A 20,832-nucleotide genomic window follows, 5' to 3' on the forward strand; every position below is an offset into this window, starting at 1 on the left:
TTTCCCAATTATTTATCTACATAAAATACAAATCTGTCTTCTGCATGTTACAAAATGTGTTTTGCAGCAGGCACATATACCTACATTCTACTTTATAAGTCAAAGCTGTGACTGGACAAATCACAGAACTCTTCTGGAACTGCATTAACTAGCAGAGTTATTTTACCATTATTATAATTCCCAGAAAATTGCTGGCCACACAAAGTCTCTGTAGCGATGTCTCTCCCTTGTAAGATATTTTAAAACACTGCCTCTTTGTGACTAATTAAGTAAACTAGAGCACATTTACTGTGACATTTGTCCTTGTTGCCAGTTTAAAATGAAAAAAATATATATATATGTTAATTGTCAGACTCCACTTTTCATGACTACACACCCATTCTTCTATAACGCCTTCACCCCTTGAATTAAGGGTTCCCAGAGTAAACGTTTTTCCAATTCTAACACTGTACTGAGGAATTTCTAGGGTATAGTGACTGACAACTCTGGTGGTTAAAAGAGATTGTTAATCATATAGACATATATAGATGTCATTTTAATAGTGCATGCATATCCCCTACCTACAGAGCTTGGAAAGCTCAAAAAACAGTCTCCAAATCATAGTTTAGTGCTGGCACATGTAAAGTGGAAATCTGAGTGTTTTTGATTTCTCTGTAGCACTGAAAACAAGCCTTGGCATAGCCCATAGGTCTCACCTTTGGTACCTTATATGTGTTTAGCCAGAGCGATTGCTTTGCCAATGTGTTAAAGCTACGTTGTAGAGCATTGTGGCTGCTGTGCATCATGCTGAAAAGTTATAATAAAAAAGTGTTTTGAGTATTTTTGCTACCTTATATATAACTATGAAGACAAGCGAGTGAAGGTTGGAAAATATTACCTGAATTACAACACGAGCAGCTGACGTACACTAGGGGAGAATCAACAGATGCCAGAGTCAGAGGGCAGACTGAGGTGGTGCTAAGTGATGCTGAGGTGATGGTGTGGCGGAGTGGAAGTGATGCTGAGGTAGTGGTGCTGCACTGATGCTCAGGTGGTGCTGAGTGATCCCGAGTTGGTGCAGTACTGAGGTGATACTGCACTGATGCCGAAGTGGGTGCTGTGTTGGTGCCGAGGTGGGCCTGCGCTGTTGCCAAGGTGGTCCACTAATGAGGAGGTGGTGCTGTGCTAATACTGAGGCACAAGGAAGGAGAGTGAGAAGAGCAGCAGGAGTTAGAAGGAAGGAGAGTGAGGAGAAAAGCAGTGTGAGGCACAAGGACGAAGATAGAGGAGGAGAAGAGCAGCGTGAGGCACAAGGATGGAGAGTGAGGATGAGAAGAGCAGCGTGAGGCACAAGGACAGAATGAGGAGGAGAAGAGCAGCCCAAAGCACAAGGAAGGAGAGTGAGGAGGAGAAGAGCAGCACAAGGCACAAGGAAGGAGAGTGAGGAGGAGAAGAGCAGCGTGAGGCACAAGGAAGAAGAGTGAGGAAAAGAGCTGCATGAGGCACAAGGAAAGAACGTGAGAAGAGAGCATGAAGCACAAGGAAGGAGAGTGAGGAGAAGAGCTGCATGGGGAACAAGGAAGGGAAAATGAGAAGAGCAGCGTGAGGCACAAGGAAGGAGAGTAAGGAGAAGAGCAGCGCGAGGCACCAGGAAGGACAGTGAGGAGAAGAGCAGTGTGAGGCACAAGGAAGGTCAGTGACGAGGAGAAGAGCAGCGAGAGGCACAAGGAAGGAGAGTGAGGAGGAGAGCAACGTGAAGCACAAGGAAGGAGAGTGAGGAGGAAAAGAGCAGCGTGAGGCACAATGAAGGAGAGTGAGGAGAAGAGCAGTGTGAAGCACAATGAAGGAGAGTGAGGATAAGAGCAGCGTGAGGTACTAGGAAGGAGAGTGAGCAGAAGAGCAGTTCTAGGCACCAGAACAGAGAGTGAGAAGAGCAACTTCAGGCATAAAGGCAGAGAGTGATGAGAAGAGCAGTGTGAGGCACAAAGAAGGAGAGAGGAGAAGATCAGCATGAGGCACAAGGACAGAGAGTGTGGAATAGAGCAGCACGAGGCACAAGGCCGGAGAGTGAGAAGAAGAACAGCGTGAGGCACAAGGCCGGAGAGTGCGGAGAAGAGCAGCGTGAGGCACAAGGACAGAGAGTGAGGAGAAGAGTAGCGTGAAGCACAAGGACGGAATGTAAGGAGAAGAGCAGCGTGAGGCACAAGGATGAAGAGTGAGGAGAAGAGCACCGTGAGGCAGAAGAAGGGAGAGTGAGGAGAAGAGCATCAACGAACAGGACTTTAGCTGTGATCATTTTTATTCCTATCTCGCTTTTGGTTTTGAGCACTAGGCATCTATTCAACACTTAAAACACAGGCACATATCCTAAAAATATACATATGATATGACGATGGGTGTGCATGACTCGGAGGCAGTAAGATCTTATGCTGCCAACAAATCCACACATGCTGCAATGTTGAAAACGAAATATGGTGCAGAATGCTTCAATTTAAAAAAACGGCATAGTACATTTTCGCTTGATTCCTTGGAATCCTTAGGAAACTTGATACGTATATATATATATAATTTTTTTTAGTTTTAAATAGCGCAAACTAGACCCGAGTCATCGGGTATCAGAGCTCTTTACTTGAGCACTAGTTTCATTACATGAGGACACATTCAATTTTGTTAGGCACTCGATTAAGTGATTTGCCCCGAATCACAGGATGTCGAGCGTTGTTGCAGAGACTCGAACTCGGTTCCCCAGCTTCGAGGATGACCACTCTAGCCATAAGGCTACATCCTCTCTGAAATAAATAAGCACTGATTCTGTAAAGCTGTCCGAATCCTGAATGGAAAAGGTCGGAGTCCGATGAGAACAGATGTACAGGCTGTGTTTGTGGGGGATGAGAGCAGGAGACAGCTAAGAATCCCAGCCACTGTTGTTCCCCCCCAAGTCACCCACTGAGATGGTAGATGGGACCCAGCGGCTAGAGAGTTGGTGTGGACATTGTCAGGCTATGATCGTACAATCTGTACAGGAGTCCACGGGGCGGTTCCTGAGCTGTGAAATCTTGCATCAGGGAGCTGCGGTTGTGAGGAGGTCTCCTTTGTGGCTCAAAAATGCTGTTTGCCAGTGATGGGGTAGGTGTACCTTCCTGAAACCAGTCCTGATCTCTCCAAACTCACTTCAGCAGCCTTGTGGGTGCCGGTATGTTTCCCTGTAAATCAGGCAGGTCAGCCTTGCTGGCTGAAAGAGGCAGAAAAGCCCTGGGACCTGAATAGGGATGTGCCTTCCCTCCACAATGCTGGCTCCACCTCCTGTGGTGCGTCTCATATCTCTGCCCTGCACTGTGAAAGACAGGAAGGAGTCATGTCAATAGAGTGCTCCAGGACTGACCAGAACCGGTTTGGACTAGGCAAAGGCCTCTCTGCCTTCAGAGAACAAAGACAAACGGTGTATAAAAGAGGGGACCCAAACCCCAGAGAATTAGGTCACTTTTGGGACAACAAGAAGAAACCTTTGCTGAGGAGTGGAACCAGAGATACTGAGGAGAGACTATCCCTAAGCTGAAGTGCTGCTTGGGGGATTGGCCTGCAGTGGTTGCCTGACTGCCAAAGAAAGGGGAGAGGAACTTTGTGTGTACTTTCATTAACTTGTGTAAGGATCTCCAAGGGCTTGAGTAGAGAGGTTGCCTCCTGCTGAAGTCTCAGGGACAACAGACTTTACCCACCAGCTCCCCAAGAGTTATTTTGAAGTGCCTGCAGTTGTGCTAGACTTTTTGAGGACTTGCGTGTCGCAAGGACCTGGAAGCGTGACTCAAGATCAAGAAGCTTGTTGCCGAACTGCCGCTGCAGCTTCACAACACGAAGCGCCTCGCATGGCCGGAGAAGAGGATCGGCGTTGCAGCAGACGCCGCCGCATCACCAGAAAGAGTGTCGCAGGGCCTGTCGCGGCACGCACCGTTGTGGAAGCCACTCGCATCGCCTGGGGAGAGGATCGACATCGCAGCAGATGCCCCCACATCACTGGGAAGCGTGTCGCAGGGCCTGTCGCGGCTCGCATCGTGTCAAGCATCTCGCATCGCCGGAGAAGAGGATCGACGTCGCACAGATGCCACCGCATCACTGGGAAACGTGTCGCATCAAGGAGAAAGCCCCATATTTGTTTCTTTGCAACAGATCTTCACCGTCCTTGTGTGTAAAGGACTACCACATCACCTTTCTTGAAACACTTTTGTTGCCCTGCGTGTCGCATCTTAAGGTACATTGACTCAAAGTGTCGTATTTTAAGATCTAAAGAAAACTAAGCTAATTCTACCAGTTTAAGTACTGCATTGTGGATTTTTGTCGTTTGTGGTTTTTTGGTAAATCTTTATCAAGAATACTTATTTTTAATATACAACTGCGTAGTGTCCATCTGTAGTGTTGTCACTTGATTACTGTATGTGTTCACAAATGCTTCACACACTGCCTCTGAGATAAGCCTGTCTGCTTGTGCCAAGCTACCAAGGTGGTGAGCAGGGGTTACTTTAGGAGTGTACCCCCTTACCCTGACTAGAGGCAAGGATCCCTATTTGTCACAAGTACCCACCTGTGCCAACTAGAGACCCCCAAATCTAACAGCGGGCATGCACCTGACAACAGGGATGCACTTCTAAACTTAGTGGGGGCCCTCACAGAAAAAAGTGAGTTTAAAAAGCCATTACAGATGTCAAATTAAATTTAATATTGCTAGCATCTATATGGTGTTTAAAAATAGGGTAATCAGTGTGTTGGGGATGTTATTGTCCCCCCAGCGATGTCAATAGGGTTGACATGTTTCTGCCAGATGGCCCAGTAGGGTCCGCGGCATTCATCAGGACCTAGGTGAAAAAACTACAGGCTCCGCTCTTACCAAACTGTGGTGAGAGGGTATCCACTATGTGGGGTGACAGGATCACACTCCACTGCGATATGGCCTCGGTATCTAAAGCCTGAAAGAAATAACATGAAGAAGTGTAGCGAAACATAGCACATGACATGGAATAGGATTTACACTCAGCCTCATGCACGGAACCCTATTTGTGAGTGAGCAATTAGTGTCAGTCATCTGTGCACTAAAATAATAATGGAGAAGTGTTTCTCCACACTGCTTACCCTAAAGATGGGACAGAGGGCCCTATAGGAGGGTGAGGGCAGGAGTGATTTTGGAATGACATAGCCATAAGCCAATCAAAGCCGTTGGGATGAGTCAGACCCCACAAAGTACATACAACAGATCTCCTGACAGCTGCGCTGTCTAGGCTTGACCTAAAAATGTGCTAGGCTCCTGCTAGCCCCCAGTCTGAATGAGTTTACAAAAAAGAACCCTTCAAGTGAGGCATTGGGGTTGGGCCTGGTTGAAACTGAAAATACACTTCCCTTAACTCCTGTAGGTTGCTTGTCTGAAGACATAGCAGGAAAAGTCTGTGCGCCAATGAATAAACATACTTGTGCCAGCAAATTGCACCAGGACAAAGCATATTTTACTGAGGCCGCTCTGGATCCCAGATGTGGCTGAGTAATAGCTACCTGTTCAGGAGCTGAAAGGATACCCCCATTTCCAGTGCTGAATACATGGTATACTCTAACCAGGTATGCAGATTCTCTGGCATGGGAATTGATTCTTCAATTCTCCAGTGTAAATGGAGATACAAACAGGCTCTAGTTATTTTAAAGATACTGGGTGGCAACTTAGGGCCTGATTACGATCTTGGCGGATGGGTTACTCCATCACAGCTATGACGGATATCCCGTCTGCCGAAATATAAATCCCACATGACATAATGGGATTTATATTTCGGCAGACAGTCTTTCCGTCACCGTTGTGACGGAGTAACCCATCCTCAAGGCCGTAATCAGGCCTACAGTCTTTTAATCTCGTCCCTAAATTTATTGGGTGGAAACATGGTAAAGGCCTGATTTAGAGCTTAAATCACGGCCATTTTTCTTTCATTTGTCCGCTGTCACTATTGGTAAGTAATATATATTATGTTTATTAATAATAACTTGCATTTTATAATGCACTTCTACTATTTGAAAGTGCTGTTTATAAAAGTTGTTAACTATTATCCGGTTGTTTGTTACTCAATTTACGGACTTCAGAAAGATGCAATACTGAGGTTTCCTTAAATGGAGTCACACTTGTGACCGCCAAATTACTGTAGAGGTCAGCAGTGAGTATTAAAATAGACATCTTGCTGTTTTTTACTTCTGTGAAACCTGCCATTAGACATTTGCTGTGGCCTGCATATCACAGGTTTCAATGCCAGCAAAGCCACCTCAGCCTGTTCGCTGTCTTAGTTTGTAAACTGAACATTGCTACCCTTAAAAACCTGAAACAATCTGCTTCGCTTCTATATCACCACTCTCTACCACATAATTTCTCTTTTTTTCCTTCTGCAATTTCTCAGTCTTGGTCTTCAATTTATCATCACACATCCGTGTCAACTGTAACTGTGCAAAGTGACATAAAACAATCTTTTCCTGATTTCCATCTACAAAACTACTGCTTCGATTTTCTGGTTCTTATTGCTTAGGGCTTCTGGAAGATGGACACCAGGAGTTGGCTCGAGAGGCGGGGTGTTTGAGCTGTCAGTGCGGAGTGGAGTTTACACATGCTACTGAAGCAAAGAGATTTTGAGGCACATGCACCAAGCCTGCATTTTGCGATTCCCAAAATGATAATTTTACCGATTCGCTATTTGGGAATCGCAAAATGCTATGCATGTAGGAATCACAAAACAATTTGCGATTCCTTATCAGTATCTAAAAGCGATTCGGTAAATAGCGAATTGCTATTAGGTAATGTGACTCCATTCATTCCTATGGGCCTGTAGGCCCTTAGGAATGAAAAGTATTGCATTTGCTAATTGCAATTACCAAATTGGTAATCACAAATAGTGAATGCATTGCCAAGGCCGCCCGGGAGCCTAGGGCTCCCCTGAAACACCCCGAAAAAAAAGCATGTGTGCACAGGTAAAGCACTACATGGCACTTTGAAAATGCATTTTTCAAAGTATGCACATATTACCATCAACTTGAAGTTGATGGTGATTTGCGTTTCCTAAATGCACAGTTTTCATTTAGGAAAGGCTTCTTGCATCTGCATTAGGGAATCACAAAGTGAGATTCACTATTTCCGTTCGCAATTTAGGGAATCTCAAAAATTGACCAAAAGTTACATGCATCGGGGCGTGGCCAGCAACATGGCCGGGTAGCTGCATTCCTTGCAAGCTCCGCCGGCCCCGCTTTGATCCTGCGTAGTATCCTGACCCTCAACGCCTTCTAATACCACCAGTGAGGATCGGAAGGTGTGCTGCGGCAAAGGTGAGCAGCCACACCGAAGAGCGGACTAAATAAGGCATTTTTCCAGCCTTTGTTGTAACACCACTGACATGCAGCGCGCCAAGATGGCGTCTTCCCAGCCTGCAGCGACTATGTGGGTCCATGAAGTGAGCTGCAAGAACGCCTGGCCTCTGATTCTGGTGCTCGAGACCTCTTGACAGGTCTGAGTTTCTAATACTTTATGAAGTCTTGTTGTTCTTATTATCTAACATGTAACTATTGCTCACGTTTCGTAATGTCAATATTTCTAATATTTCTAATTTAGCTTGAAAGTTAATTAGGGTTGCTCCTCTCTGATGGGTCATTATTGCTTATGCAACATGAGGAGCTATTGTATATAAATCATCCCGATGAGTTTATGGCATGTAGGGCCTTAAATTGGCCCTTTTTGCATTTGCTAAGGAGGTTGAGTTGTGCAGTGGCTGGCTATAGTGTAAGAGCCCCCCCTCAGTGTGTCATGGTACATAAAAGACCAAGTAGTATTTAATCAAAGAAAAGAATGTCTGTGGGGTAAAGTTTTGTGACTGCCCATTTTCGAGCTAACCTCTCGTTGCCAGGGTCTCTTCTTGTCCTACATTGAGTTCCTTGTAGTCTCACAGTCTCTCTTCTTACCACTAGGGGTGGGTGGAACTCGTTGAGTTTCACTTTGTAAAATTTCACGGAGTTACATGAAAACTCAGCGAGATTCCACGGAGTTCCGAAAGCGGGCGGAATCGGCAGGTCGTTCTGATATTTAGCGCCGGGAGATTGTCCTGCGCTATAAAATCAGCACGAATGGCACCTCCTGGCGCACCACAGGGCGCTACTCTCTTATGCTGCTCAAAATTTTCTACTCGAGTGTAAGCTTTCTGAACGCAAATGTTCGGGAGCTGCCGCAACCGCCTGCATTGAGAAAATCTCGCCGGGTGGCGGTCTAGCACCCGCAAATTGCCCGGGAGCACAAATTATCGCTTGCAGTCACCAACTCAGTGTTGGCGAGCCACACGTAACAAAAATCTCCGCTGCTAGGTGGTGTTTTCCCGCCGGAACTCTGTGTTACAAGCATAGCATAAACTTCATCAGCAGAGCGGAGTTTATCACCCACCCAAGTTACCAGAAACAAAGTAGAGCTTTCACCAGCACTTGTACCCGAGACGTACATTCTGCTAATGGAATAAGTTAATACATTTTTTCCTGAAAAGAAAAATTTGAAGTGTTATGTTATAACTTACTGCACTAATGGGCCATTGGCTAACAGGGGATCTATTGGATACAATGGCTGTACCATGGCAACAATAGAATATTAGGTGAGGCAGAGAGGAATTGACCGTTGGAGGGTCAAGAGCCGTTCTGTCTTGTGCTGTATGTGGGTAGAATAAAGAAGAAGATTCAAAGTACTTATTGCCTCAGAAGTACTTCTCAACACTGGCGATGAGGTTGGGATAGGAATCCCACCTTCAGGATGGGAATAGTCTAAAATATTCTGAAGGCAACTTCTTCCACCAATAAGGAACAAATCAGGTCCTTCATGGGTGTGGCAGAGTATTACGCCAAATGTATCTCCAATTTTGCCAGTGTGATTCAACTAATTAGACTTCTTCTCAAGAAAGGTGCGGATTTTTGAGTAATCTGAAGATTGTGTAAAAGCATGCAGAGTTTTCAAAGAAAGTATAGCCAAAATGTCTAAGAATACTTAAAGTACTTACTGCCTCCGAAGTTCTTCTTGACATATCCTGCTGAACATTTATTTCCGTGTTTTTTATGTCTTTTTTCATTTGCTTTTCTTTTTGCATGCTTTTTTATTACATTTCATTTTTCTGAAATGCTCATGATTAGATTATAGACCCCTAAGCAGTAAATATATAAACTGCCTAATTACATTTTTTATTGGTATCACTCAAAATACAAGCCCCCATATGTTAAAATTGAGGAAGGTATTGCAGCACCAGTCTCCCTGGGCTTCCTGCTGACCAGGCCCGCCTAAAACCAAAAGTGCGGTTTTACAAAGTAGACAGTGTGGTGTATGTGTACCCATTGTCATGGCCACATGCAAATGATGGAATTTCCTCGCAGGATAGTGCTGGCGCTCCACGTGCACCAGCACTATCAGTACTACAGAAGGGGACCACACGCATCTATGGCCTCTTCTGTAATCCCAAAGTGCTCAAGGGTTGCAAAAAGCAGGTGCACATGTCCATTACGTCCCTGGGGCACTATATGTAATAAGAACTCAGGAAGAGGTTCACCCCAGGGTTCTCACAGCTCAGGAACACTTTGCTACAGATTACATTTGAACCTAAGCACACAAACTCATAAACTTGAACATTACAAGAAAGGGAGACCTTTACATAGCAGGCACATTCATTTCTCTGGAGCAATTCAAGGGACTGCATCACCAGCAGACATGTTTCTTTACTTTAGGCTTTGGAACTTCATACATGAGAAATACTCACAAGACCAGTCAGACCCTCCCATGCTGTTAGCGCTAGAGAAATTAATTGCAACCACTGGCATCAATGGAATTATGTCCTTATTATGTAAATCAGCTACAGGTGATAGAATACACTCAGACTCCATAGCAAAGTGCAGTTGGGAGCCTGACATACAAAGTGAAATATTGGGTAAATTATGGCATTTTAGTTGCTCTCAAACAGAGAAGGTATCCTTGAACAGCAGGCATAAACTTTTCATTTCAGATTTCAAACTAAATTTCACTAGACCCAGCTGGACTTAGATTAATAGGTTTGGATTTAGACCCCAAATGCCCCTGCTGCTTCCACAATAAAGCACATTATATATACATCTTGTGTCTCCGCCCTCCTGTGCGAAGTACTGGACCCAAGTTTTTGAAATAATTTATAAAGTGATAGGGATAGAAATAGTCCTTTCACCCTTGGTAGCCCTGCTTGGTTATGTTGGAAGGCGCCCAAATAAATAAGAAGATATACAGCACTTGCCTACCTGTTGGCCAAACGTTAAGGGATGATGGAGTGGGGTACTGGCACACTCCTCAATCGATCAATCAATCAATAAGGGGTTTGTAAAGCACGGCTACTCACCTGTGAGGGTCTCAAGGCGTGAGGGGGAGGGAAGTTCTGATCTGTTTGGGTGAGGAGGTCAACGACACAGATTGTTTGAGGCTCCTAGGACCAAATACTGAGTGGCTGGGTTGGTGTCTGCAGAAAACTTTATACCAGTACTCTACCCACAATGGTAAGACCAACATATATTTGGAAGCCACTTAAGCAATTCCTTACACACCAGGCAGATTGATGGCCAATTAGGCCAAAGTGTAGTACCATGGAGGAGGTCTGATTATTTGCGCCCTGTCCGGATCCTCCCAGGCGGATGGCCTGGTTTGGATGTGAGAGCGAACCTGGGACATTGAATTGAAGGAAACAAATGCTTTGAATCCTGGTATGGGCTCGTCCACAACATGTGAGTAAGTCATCTAAAACTGTGATATTATTCATGCAAAGCAGATAGTCATAGATGCAATGATTAACTGATAATTTTAAGATGTAGTCTGTTTTCTTGGTGTACTTAAACATTCGGCTCCCCCAGTGTGAGTGCAATACTCACAGAACACAAACAGTGGCCAATTTTACTTCAAAAAAATTATATATGCTATATGTAAGACCAAAGTTAATAATTCCAAAACTGTTGCTGTTTTGGCATAAAGAAGGCATCACTTGGAAAGTGTGATTTTGCTTCCCTGATTTTTTTTTATCATGTGCACCACCCCCTTGATGTTAATTTTATTCCTTATTTTATCAGCAAATTGGGATCTTTCTTTGTGAATTTTCAATTTTTTTGTCATCTAGTGCTCTGCTAATTTTGGTGTTAATTTTCATCTTCGTAGGTTTGGATCAATTTACTGTTCATAATCTGACACCGGTCCTATTATCTTGCTTGCCTTTTTTTCTTCCCTCTAACGTTAGGGGGAGTTTGGTGCCTTGTTGATTTTCACCAACCCAACTGCCTCATTAACCCCTTCGACGCTGATGACGAGCTCAGCTCGTCATGAAGTACACCTCTCGACAAATACCCAAATGAGCTTTTTCCCGTGTGAATTTTTCTCCAATCTCTGACTGACAAAAGAAGACACCATCACCTTTGCAGGGTGGATCCATAATAATAATAATAATCCACATTTGTAAAGCACAAACAATCACCCGTAAGGGTCTCTAGGCGCCTTCGGGTAGATTAAGAAAGCTATTACCCATCATATATTTCAAGCCTTTGGGTGGTATGATTTGATTTTTTCGAAGAGTGGCAGATTGGAGTCAGGCCATAGTAAAATAGCTAGTAAAGTCCAAAAAAGTTAGAGCATACTTGATTTATAGTTGGTTAATTTTCTGGAGGTTTGCTACCCAGCTCTAACTGAAGTCCGAGACTGATTACATTTACTGTATGCTGGTGATTCATTGAAAGGGGAGATCACATTCTAACTATCCTGTTTATTTTATCATTTTTAGGTTGCAGCAATGTCAGGTTGTGGAGAAGATCCAAGAGTGTTCACTGCTCCTTCCCTGCCCTCTGACCCCCGTTATTCAGCAACCGTTGCCAATGGCTACTTGGGTACCCGCATCTATGGAGATGTACTCCATGTCAATGGGATCTACAATGGGGCTGTTCCGGACTGCCATCGTGCCATCATCCCAAGCCCTGTCAATGTACGGATGAATGTCGCTAGTGAAGAGCCGCTGACAGACTCCTTCTCCTTAAACACACAAACAGGTAAAACACAGAACCTGTCTAATAAAAGACTAGGGGTTCGTTGTATTAAAATACTGTTTGCAAAAACTGGTTGCAAAGTGTGGCCCAAATATTTGCAACCCTTCTTAATTTTGCTATGCAGCCTATGTCCTAACAGTCACATCTAAAATTGTCCAGATGCAGGGGGTTGCAGAATGACCTTCCTAATGAGTACTAATTAGGCAAGTGATTATTCACAACCCCACGTGACAGGCTGCGAACACAGGGATGATGGCCTGCAAGGAACAACATATGACCTTCCCTGTATTTGCATTCCAAAACAGTAAACCGGAATCTCATACTGTTTTATCAAACAAATATGTTTTTGGTTTGGGAAAACATCTGAGGGAGCAGGCAGTGGTCATATTGGCCACTTCCTACTCCCCATGAGGTTGCCAACATCATTCACAAAGGGGAAGGTGTCTCAATGGAACGGCTACTTTGCAAATCCTTCACTACCTCCTTTGAGGTGTTGGTTACTGATCAGCAGTTTGCAACAGCAGTTATGATAGCAACTGTATTGATATAAAACATTGCGACTAGTAAATACGAGGGGACACCCCTTTCATGAACCCTTATAAGTGTGATCTGGAAAAGCTTGCAAAATGGGATTTGCACCCAGAAAGATGCAGTCACAAACCCTGTGATTTTGCGAATCACTGGATTCTCAAAATCAAAAGGAATTTGTAAAGCTCTGTTAAAAATTTACATTTTTCTTTAAAGATAAATCCCAGGCCCACTTTACATTTACGTAAAGAGAATGTCCTAATGTTATCTTGTTTATTGAATGAAGGATACACAGTTAGAGAGAATAGTGTAATCGAAAAAAAATCCATAGCCGTTAATGGAATTTTATTTTTCTCCTTTAAATATGTCAACATTTTACCAATGATTAACAAGTTTAAAACAAATAAAAATATTTTTGGGTACTTGATCTCTAACACATACAGTCATCAAATTTCAGAAGTCTGCAGTAAGGTTGGTTTTTTAGAGCGAGAGAGATTCTAACTCGAAGTAGACCTAAAGGAAATGTTAGAGAAAATGGCTCAGCAACTCTGATCCTCTTAAGAAAAATTTACTTTTTGTGGCACGTAAAAATCACAAAAATCTTATCACTAATGGGAAATAGCTTTTAATGACAATTTCTGTAGCTTTTGCCTCATCTCCAGAGAAAGGTGACCGGGAAATAATTGACTTCACTGTTTTCACACTCACTCTATTCCTCCGTCACACATTGAACTCGATGAAGCGCTTATTAAAGATCACTACAACAACCTGCTCAATATTTCCGAAGTTGTTTCCTGTCTTGGTTGTTTACGTCAAGGTCTTTAATAGTTGCAAAATCTCAAGTCCTCCCTTGGATAATTTTCCAACAAACATTTTGAAGGAACTTGTACTCGTTCTACTCACAGGAATTCCTCTAACTACATATGCAATTAACCATTCGTTGAGCTCTGAAACACTCTTTTCATACCCCCAGTGAGCAACGATTTCTTCTTTATTGAAGAAGCTGCAGACTGATCCAACTGATTTGGCAAACTATAGGTGATATCTAGCCTCCGCTTTTCTAACCATCTTTTTATTGAGTGTTTCATTAAGTAAATGCATTACAAACATCTCTTCTCATTCTTGTAGCATGTCAATCAACAAATACTTTATCTAGCAGGCAGTCTGGAGGGGAGGATTCAACCCTACCATTGGTCTGGAATGCTGTCAGCATTTTTTCCTCACCCTGTGAAAGGAGATGCTTCCTCTGGTCCCTTGCCTCTTCTTGTCTTATTGCTGTGCTCTCCACTTCTGCCCATATATCCACTGACCAGCGTCACATGACTGCCTGGGTGGTAGACTAATTTTCCAATGTCAAGATGCTTGGTGTTTTGCAGGCAGCGAGACAAAGTCCAGAAAACGAGTTGCAAGTTTTTCAAACAATCCCAGAGCTCTGGCTTCCCATCTATGTATTGTGGTATTTCCTCTGATTTAGGTAAGGTGTGTAGTAATCTCCACCCAGTATTGTATGAGGGCGGGGCATGCCCCAAATCATTTGTTGCAAATTGGCTCCAACCAAGTGGCGTGTCTTTGAAGTGGTCTACAACATGCTGTGTTTTTAACTTTGTGCAGACTCATAGTTAGGAATAAAAGTGGCAAGGCTGTATGTGAGTCTAGTCCAATTTTAATTGATACTTCTTCAGTTTCATCTTTTTCATGGGGTCTTAATTTTTTCATTTTCCACGCTGTTTTCTTTCACTGGACACATCACATTTGCTTTTGGAGAAAGTGATCGATGATGATAAAAACGTGGGCAAGCTGGTGAGAACCAACCAGTAGCTCCTCTGGTGGTGCTCATGTGAGATACTTTCTCTTCTCTTCACACATTTTTCCAGCACACATACACTTAAATATATGGGGTATGTTATGCTTTGAGTGAACTGACTGGCCTGTTTTCTCTTTTTCGTAATTGTTTTAAAATCAGTGGGCACGGAGGATTTGGCCGCAGTGTGCTAAATGAATAGCTGGCCATTGGTATAGATAAGAATATCTTCCTCACTGTAATCCTATACAATATATAATTGGGAGAGTGCCTGCTTATGCCAGATCTTTGCTGTATGAATACAACCAAGTGGCACCAATGACAACAGGAACCTCCACTAGGGAAGAATTATTTTATTTTATTGGGCATAAAATAAGCCCAAAGGACCAGCAAAATTTGAATAAGTTTGAACCTGGCATTCCCATTATTTGTCATTGAGGGGCCTCCCAAACTAGGTTTCCCATCTGTCCCGTAGCTTAGTCAAAGGCACCTAGGTATGTTTGCTAAGTTCCATGGCCAATCAGCTAATGAGGCATATGCCGTTGCAGATAAAGTCAAGGCTCTGTAAAAATGTATGCTTGGGCAGCTCCTCAGTGGTAATGTGTCAGTCTAGGCAGAGCATACAGTTCAGCATGTTGATTTAAAGATTTAGCCTCTTTGAGTATCATGCTGTTCTGTGACATCCTCGCAGTATAGGAGTTGAACTTCTTGGAAAGGTTTCAAACAACTTGACACGGTCATACAAATCGTATGTCCCACACTTTCCTCAGTCAAAAATATGGTGAACACTCTACACAACCAGCTGCTTAATATACGCTTGCTCACCAGAAAAATATGTAAATATTAACATAGATGGTGCACCTAAAACAGCAAGGTAAAAAGAGATCCAGCGTACTTATCTGAAGTTCTTGTATGTTCTTTATTTAACTTGAAAAACGTTTTCTCTCTTTTTGACATGGTAAAATATTTACAGCCACCGCTAACTCGTTTCATCAAAAGATAACTTTCTCAGGGCAAGTTGGTTCATGCACAATATGTTCCAAAGAGAATGAGGGAGCGACTTAATTCAACAAAGAAATCAAAAGGTTCACAGATGTGAATTCCCCAAAATTTTCTTTTATTTGATAGTGTTCAACAGAGATGATGGCGATCAATCAGAAGCACATCTTCATCGTTTCATAAGTCAATATACATAATAAACAGCCGACGTGTTTCGTCCACAAATGGACATCATCAGGGCTGTAATTACCAAAAACATGAAAAAGGGTAAAAATTTATATTCTGTGCATACATCAATAACATCAAAAAATACATCAAATATTACAATTTCACTCCAATTATCTGTCAATAATATATAATGAGACACCTGCCTATATAACAACCTACAATAATGGAAAATGAGCATATTTATAATGAACACTTAAACACCCTCCCTTGAACTCGCCTTAGAATAACTATTAGCGATGAAAAAGTGGTCAGCCTACCTCCTGTTTATATGCACTTTACATAAGCGAAATCCTGTCTCAGCATTCGAAAAATCCAACAGCAGTACAACCTAATTGGAAATTATTAACAAGCTTAATACATAATATTGATAAAAATCATAGTCAGAATATATATCCTAAAATTAGATCCTAAACCCAATACATAGACAGAATTCATAAGGTGCATCCACCTTCTATCATATGCTAATTCATACATACATTTCTTATAAGCACAAAGGAATTCCAAATTATTGAATTTCATAGTTTTTAACGATTGGGTTCTGAAAAGAACAAGCATTTGCAATGCAATAGGTCTCGCATTATTTAAGTTTGAGCTATTAGCATTGTAAATGGCAATTGTTTTTTGCTTTATGCTATAGTTTTTTTTTTACATAAAAAGCTTCATATAAAATATGTTTTATTAAAGTTATTTATGCAGTATCTAAATTTTGTTTGCATAAAACAGTATAATAATATCTTAGTAAAAAAGTCAAATATTTTAATGGAAATTCACCAAATGTTCATTTATGTGTTGGTTTTGAAAATAGCTAAATTAATAGCTTTGTCATTTACAATGCCAATAGTTATAACTTTCGCAAATGTGACACCTATAGCATTTGTAATGCAACATTTGTATTTACGTGACTTAGATGTATTGATATTACAAATAACAATGGCTTTTAATTTTTTTAATACTTAATAAAAGTGATTGTAATTTATAATGGCAATAGCTTAAACTTTTGTAAATAACTTTTGTGAAGATTATGTTCAGTGTATTTTATTGTAACAAAATCCAAGAACAGAAGTGAAATATTAACATCTTTTTGTGACATTTGTAATAAAGCTTGAAACATTGAGAGAACATATTTGTGCTGTGGTGGTGCTGAGTGATGCTGTGGTGGTGCTGAATGGGGCTGTGGTGATGCTGAGTGATGCAGTGGTGGTGCTGAGTGGTGCTATGGTGGTGCTGTGGTGGTGCTGAGTGATGCTGAGTGATGCTGTGGTGGTGCTGAGTGGTGCTGTGGTGGTTCTGAGTGATGCTGTGGTGGTTCTGACTGATAATGTGGTGGTGCTGAGTGACTGTACTCACTGTCACTCTGCACTCACTGTCACTCTGCACTCACTCTGCACTCACTGTCACTCTGCACTCACTGTCACTCTGCACTCACTGTCACTCTGCACTCACTGTCACTCTGCACGCACTCTGCACTCACTGTCACTCTGCACTCACTGTCACTCTGCACTCACTGTCACTCTGCACTCACTGTCACTCTGCACTCACTGTCACTCCGCACTCACTGTCACTTCGCACTCACTGTCACTCCGCACTCACTGTCACTCTGCACTCACTGTCACTCCGCACTCACTGTCACTCCGCACTCACTGTCACTCTGCACTCACTGTCACTCCGCACTCACTGTCACTCCGCACTCACTGTCACTCTGCACGCACTGTCACTCTGCACGCACTCTGCACTCACTGTCATTCTGCACGCACTCTGCACTCACTGTCACTCTGCACTCACTGTCACTGCACACACTCTGCACTCACTGTCACTCTGCACTCACTCTGACTCTGCACGCACTCTGCACTCACTGTTTCTGCACGCACTCTGCACTCACTGTCACTCTGCACTCACTGTCACTCTGCACTCACTGTCACTCTGCACTCACTGTCACTCCGCACTCACTGTCACTCCGCACTCACTGTCACTCCGCACTCACTGTCACTCCGCACTCACTGTCACTCTGCACTCACTCTGCACGCACTCTCCACGGCCCATTGCTTCACTTCACTTTTCCTTAGCCATCCCGTTTGAGAACACATTGAATTAATTCAATAGTGGATCTGTGCCTTACAAAAACTTCAGTAATAGAAGGTTAGCATAAATAAACGAATCTTGATTCATGTATAATAAGAATAATACAGGCTGCGTAAACAGAGAACATGGCAAACTGACACATTTTGAGCAACATGCGGCAATGTCACCAGGGCATGGGGTGATACTTGAATGCTTGAAGTTATAAATATTACTTTCAATAAATGCTGCTTAACTCAGTTATATAATAGTATGCACTTAATTGAGACTGAAAAATGTTGAAAATATAAGGCTCGCAATTAAAAAAGAAAAAACACAAGACGCCGGTAACCGGAGCGCGGTCGCGGAAACTGAGAAGCAGCCTTTGTTATATCATGCGAAAGTCAAAAACAGTGATCTGCAACAGGCTGAGGACAGATAGATTGTCTCTGTTACTCATAGTGTGTGTGATTGTGTCAGGACAGTCATGCAGTCCATATTCTGATGGGCACTGCCCACTGTTAATTGCCCTTTGACCACATTAAACATCCTTGCTTTTTGTTCAGCTCATAATTTTGAATTGAGTGATTAACAGCAGTCAACACCTTATTAAGAGGGTTAAACAATGATGCCCTCAATAGAGTGACCATAGATCCATTTTTTTTGCATGTGGGCCCTGAGCTCATGTCTCAAGTGTTGTGCTGTGCTGTACTGTATTGGCATTTACAGAACACTGTGGTTCTACTTGTGCTGGCTTGACACGATGTGTGCCCTTGTCCATTCTGATGCAAGCCGGGGCTTGCTTGCCTGTTATGGTGTCATGTGCATGAGCACCAAAGGGTAGCTCCAGTGGTGTCTTGGCAAACCGGGCATTGCTTGCAATTATTTATATCACAATGGAATGCAATTTCTTACTAATTTGTTTGTAAACAAGGGTGAGCATGAGAAACCAGTTTCAAATTCGAAAGATGTCACTGAGAGTTTAGATAGTTTACTTTTTGCAATTGGTTTGGAACTTGTCTGGGGGCATCAGTGCCCTATACATGAAAACACACATTATACATTTTTTGAGGTAGCCGAAGATTAAATGATTTGCCCAGTATCACAGGATTTTGTGCAGAGGCTGAGTTTCAAATCTGGTTAAACAGTTACAAAGTCAGCAGCTCTAACCATTAGGCCACATCCTCTCCCCAAGCTGGAGAAGTCTGAGTAAGGCATCTGGTGTCCAGCAATTTTCAAATGCAGTCCCTTAAGTAATCATTTCACCTCCACTCAGCAATGGCTCCTCCTTACTTAAGACCTGAAAGCAAAAACAAATGGATGACCCATAATTCCCTTCAACCTACAACAATCCCTGCCTGGAGACAATGGTAATTGCTGTTGAATAGAGGACACAGACCTAGTTTCAGTTTTAGCGAATTGTAGCCAGTGCCTGGCACATATGGACATTGCCTTTAACACAGAGGTTTGTTGACTCTCAGAAGGTTAGCGTTTAAAATCGACTAATATTCCATTGTCTAGAGAACAAATTCACCAAATAATTTGCAGACAAGTTTACTCTAGGTTTTTTTTGTGTTTCGGTTCATTTTTTACTTGCTAAAACATGGACATACAGCCCCTTAGGAAACCTTTTTAGTATCCGTTTTTTATTATTACCAGTTCAGAGTACTGTCAGTACTCATCCAACTTAATTCCTGGGTGATTGACCGTTGGGGACTAGGGCTAAAGATTGTGTTTTAGCAGCATTCTTCAAACCTGTCTTGCCTCTTGTTGGCGGAGTGGCTTTCTGTATGGACTGCTTCATTATTTTTGGAATAATGGCCTGAATTTAAAATAGGATTGTCTTTATTGCCAAGGGGGAATACATCATTTTTACTTTTAGTATATTTAATAACTCAAGGGCTGTTGCTAATCTCATGAATTGTTACTTATAAATTACACTTTTTAAGTGGTCTAGAAGGGTTAAGTGTTGTAAATTCGTTTGCGAGATCACAAAAAATCAAGTCTTGTGCCCCACTTTGTATAAAATCTTCTCTCTACATGCATGTAGAAGAGTGGACTATCGGGGAACTAAGACCAGGCTGGTATTTTGAGCAGTTGCTGGCTTGAACAGTTCTGAACCAGTTTTAATAATTCACATGGAGCAATCCGAGTTATTTGTTCCAATGTGATGACAGCTGCTGTCTGCTGGAGGGGACGCGCGCATTTTTTATGCAGCGTTTTGCGCCGGCCTGCGACCCGGAAGTCAGGCAGGCCGGGCGGGACAACCGGAAGTAGGAGGGCGGGAGCCTACCCCGCCTCCCACGGAAGAGCCGCGATTGTTTGGCGCACCGGAGCAGGCAGGAGCCTACCCTGCGCCCCGGTGCCGAAGAAGGGAAGAAGAGTCTTGCTGCCGGTGGGAGCCGCTGCACTGAGGATGCCGGTGAGTGGGGCTTCGCCTTGTTGGGGGGGGGGGGGGGCATCTGTGTGCGCGCGAGCGCGGTGGCGGACTGTCTATGTGTGTGAGCGTGCATGTGTGTGTGTATGTGTATGTGTCCTGGAGTCTGTGTGTATGCGTGTGTGTGACGGGGGGGGGTTGCCTGTCTGGGTGCCTGCGTGTCTGTGTAAGTGTAAATGCGTGTGCGTGTGTGTGGAGCCGAGAGGAGAGGGGCTGGTGTGTGTGGAGGGGTCTCTGTGTATGCGTGTAGGTGACGGGGGTGTGCCTGTGTATGCGTGTGTATGTGCGCATGCGTGAGTGCTGTGTATGCGTGTGGCTGTGATGTGCGCATGCGTGAATGTTGGTGCGCGTGCACGGACCTGAATCCAGCCAAGGATAAGCTCGTCACAGTTTCTTGTCCCTCATTCCCCCGTGTCAGACAGCTTTAAGTCTCCAGCCTGGACGCATCCTTCGGATGCGATGTCCAGGCGAGACCTAAAAAAGCGTCCCATAGGCATAACTAGGTAACTTCATAAAATATATGGGCATTCACTGACCAGGACACATAAAAAACCATGACCTTTTCCAAAAATACATCTCACCTGAAAGTAACACTTTATTACTTTCTTTGCCTGAACTTTCCCTTTTCCGAATTAATTCTTTTTCATTAAATCACTGTAAGATTTAAAAAATGCATTTGAAATTAAATAGAAACAAGAAATAAAAAGCTGCTGTATTTGCTGGAGGAAGCATCACACCT

The 20,832-nt window shown here is 43.2% G+C and overlaps 1 protein-coding gene across 1 annotated transcript in view; it reads left to right on the forward strand.

Moving 5' to 3' along the window:
* PGGHG (protein-glucosylgalactosylhydroxylysine glucosidase) overlaps positions 1–20,832 on the forward strand; it is a 328,346-nt gene that overhangs the window by 34,261 nt on the left and 273,253 nt on the right. The window contains exon 2 of the mRNA XM_086957811.1: positions 11,787–12,048. Coding sequence (XP_086813937.1) covers positions 11,796–12,048 — 253 coding nt within the window. The 5' untranslated portion in view covers positions 11,787–11,795. The remainder of the gene's footprint in view (positions 1–11,786; positions 12,049–20,832) is intronic.

The sequence above is a fragment of the Lissotriton vulgaris genome, chromosome 2_1 (genome assembly GCF_964263255.1).
Source record: "Lissotriton vulgaris chromosome 2_1, aLisVul1.2, whole genome shotgun sequence".
In the NCBI taxonomy this organism is placed as follows: Eukaryota; Metazoa; Chordata; class Amphibia; order Caudata; family Salamandridae; genus Lissotriton; species Lissotriton vulgaris.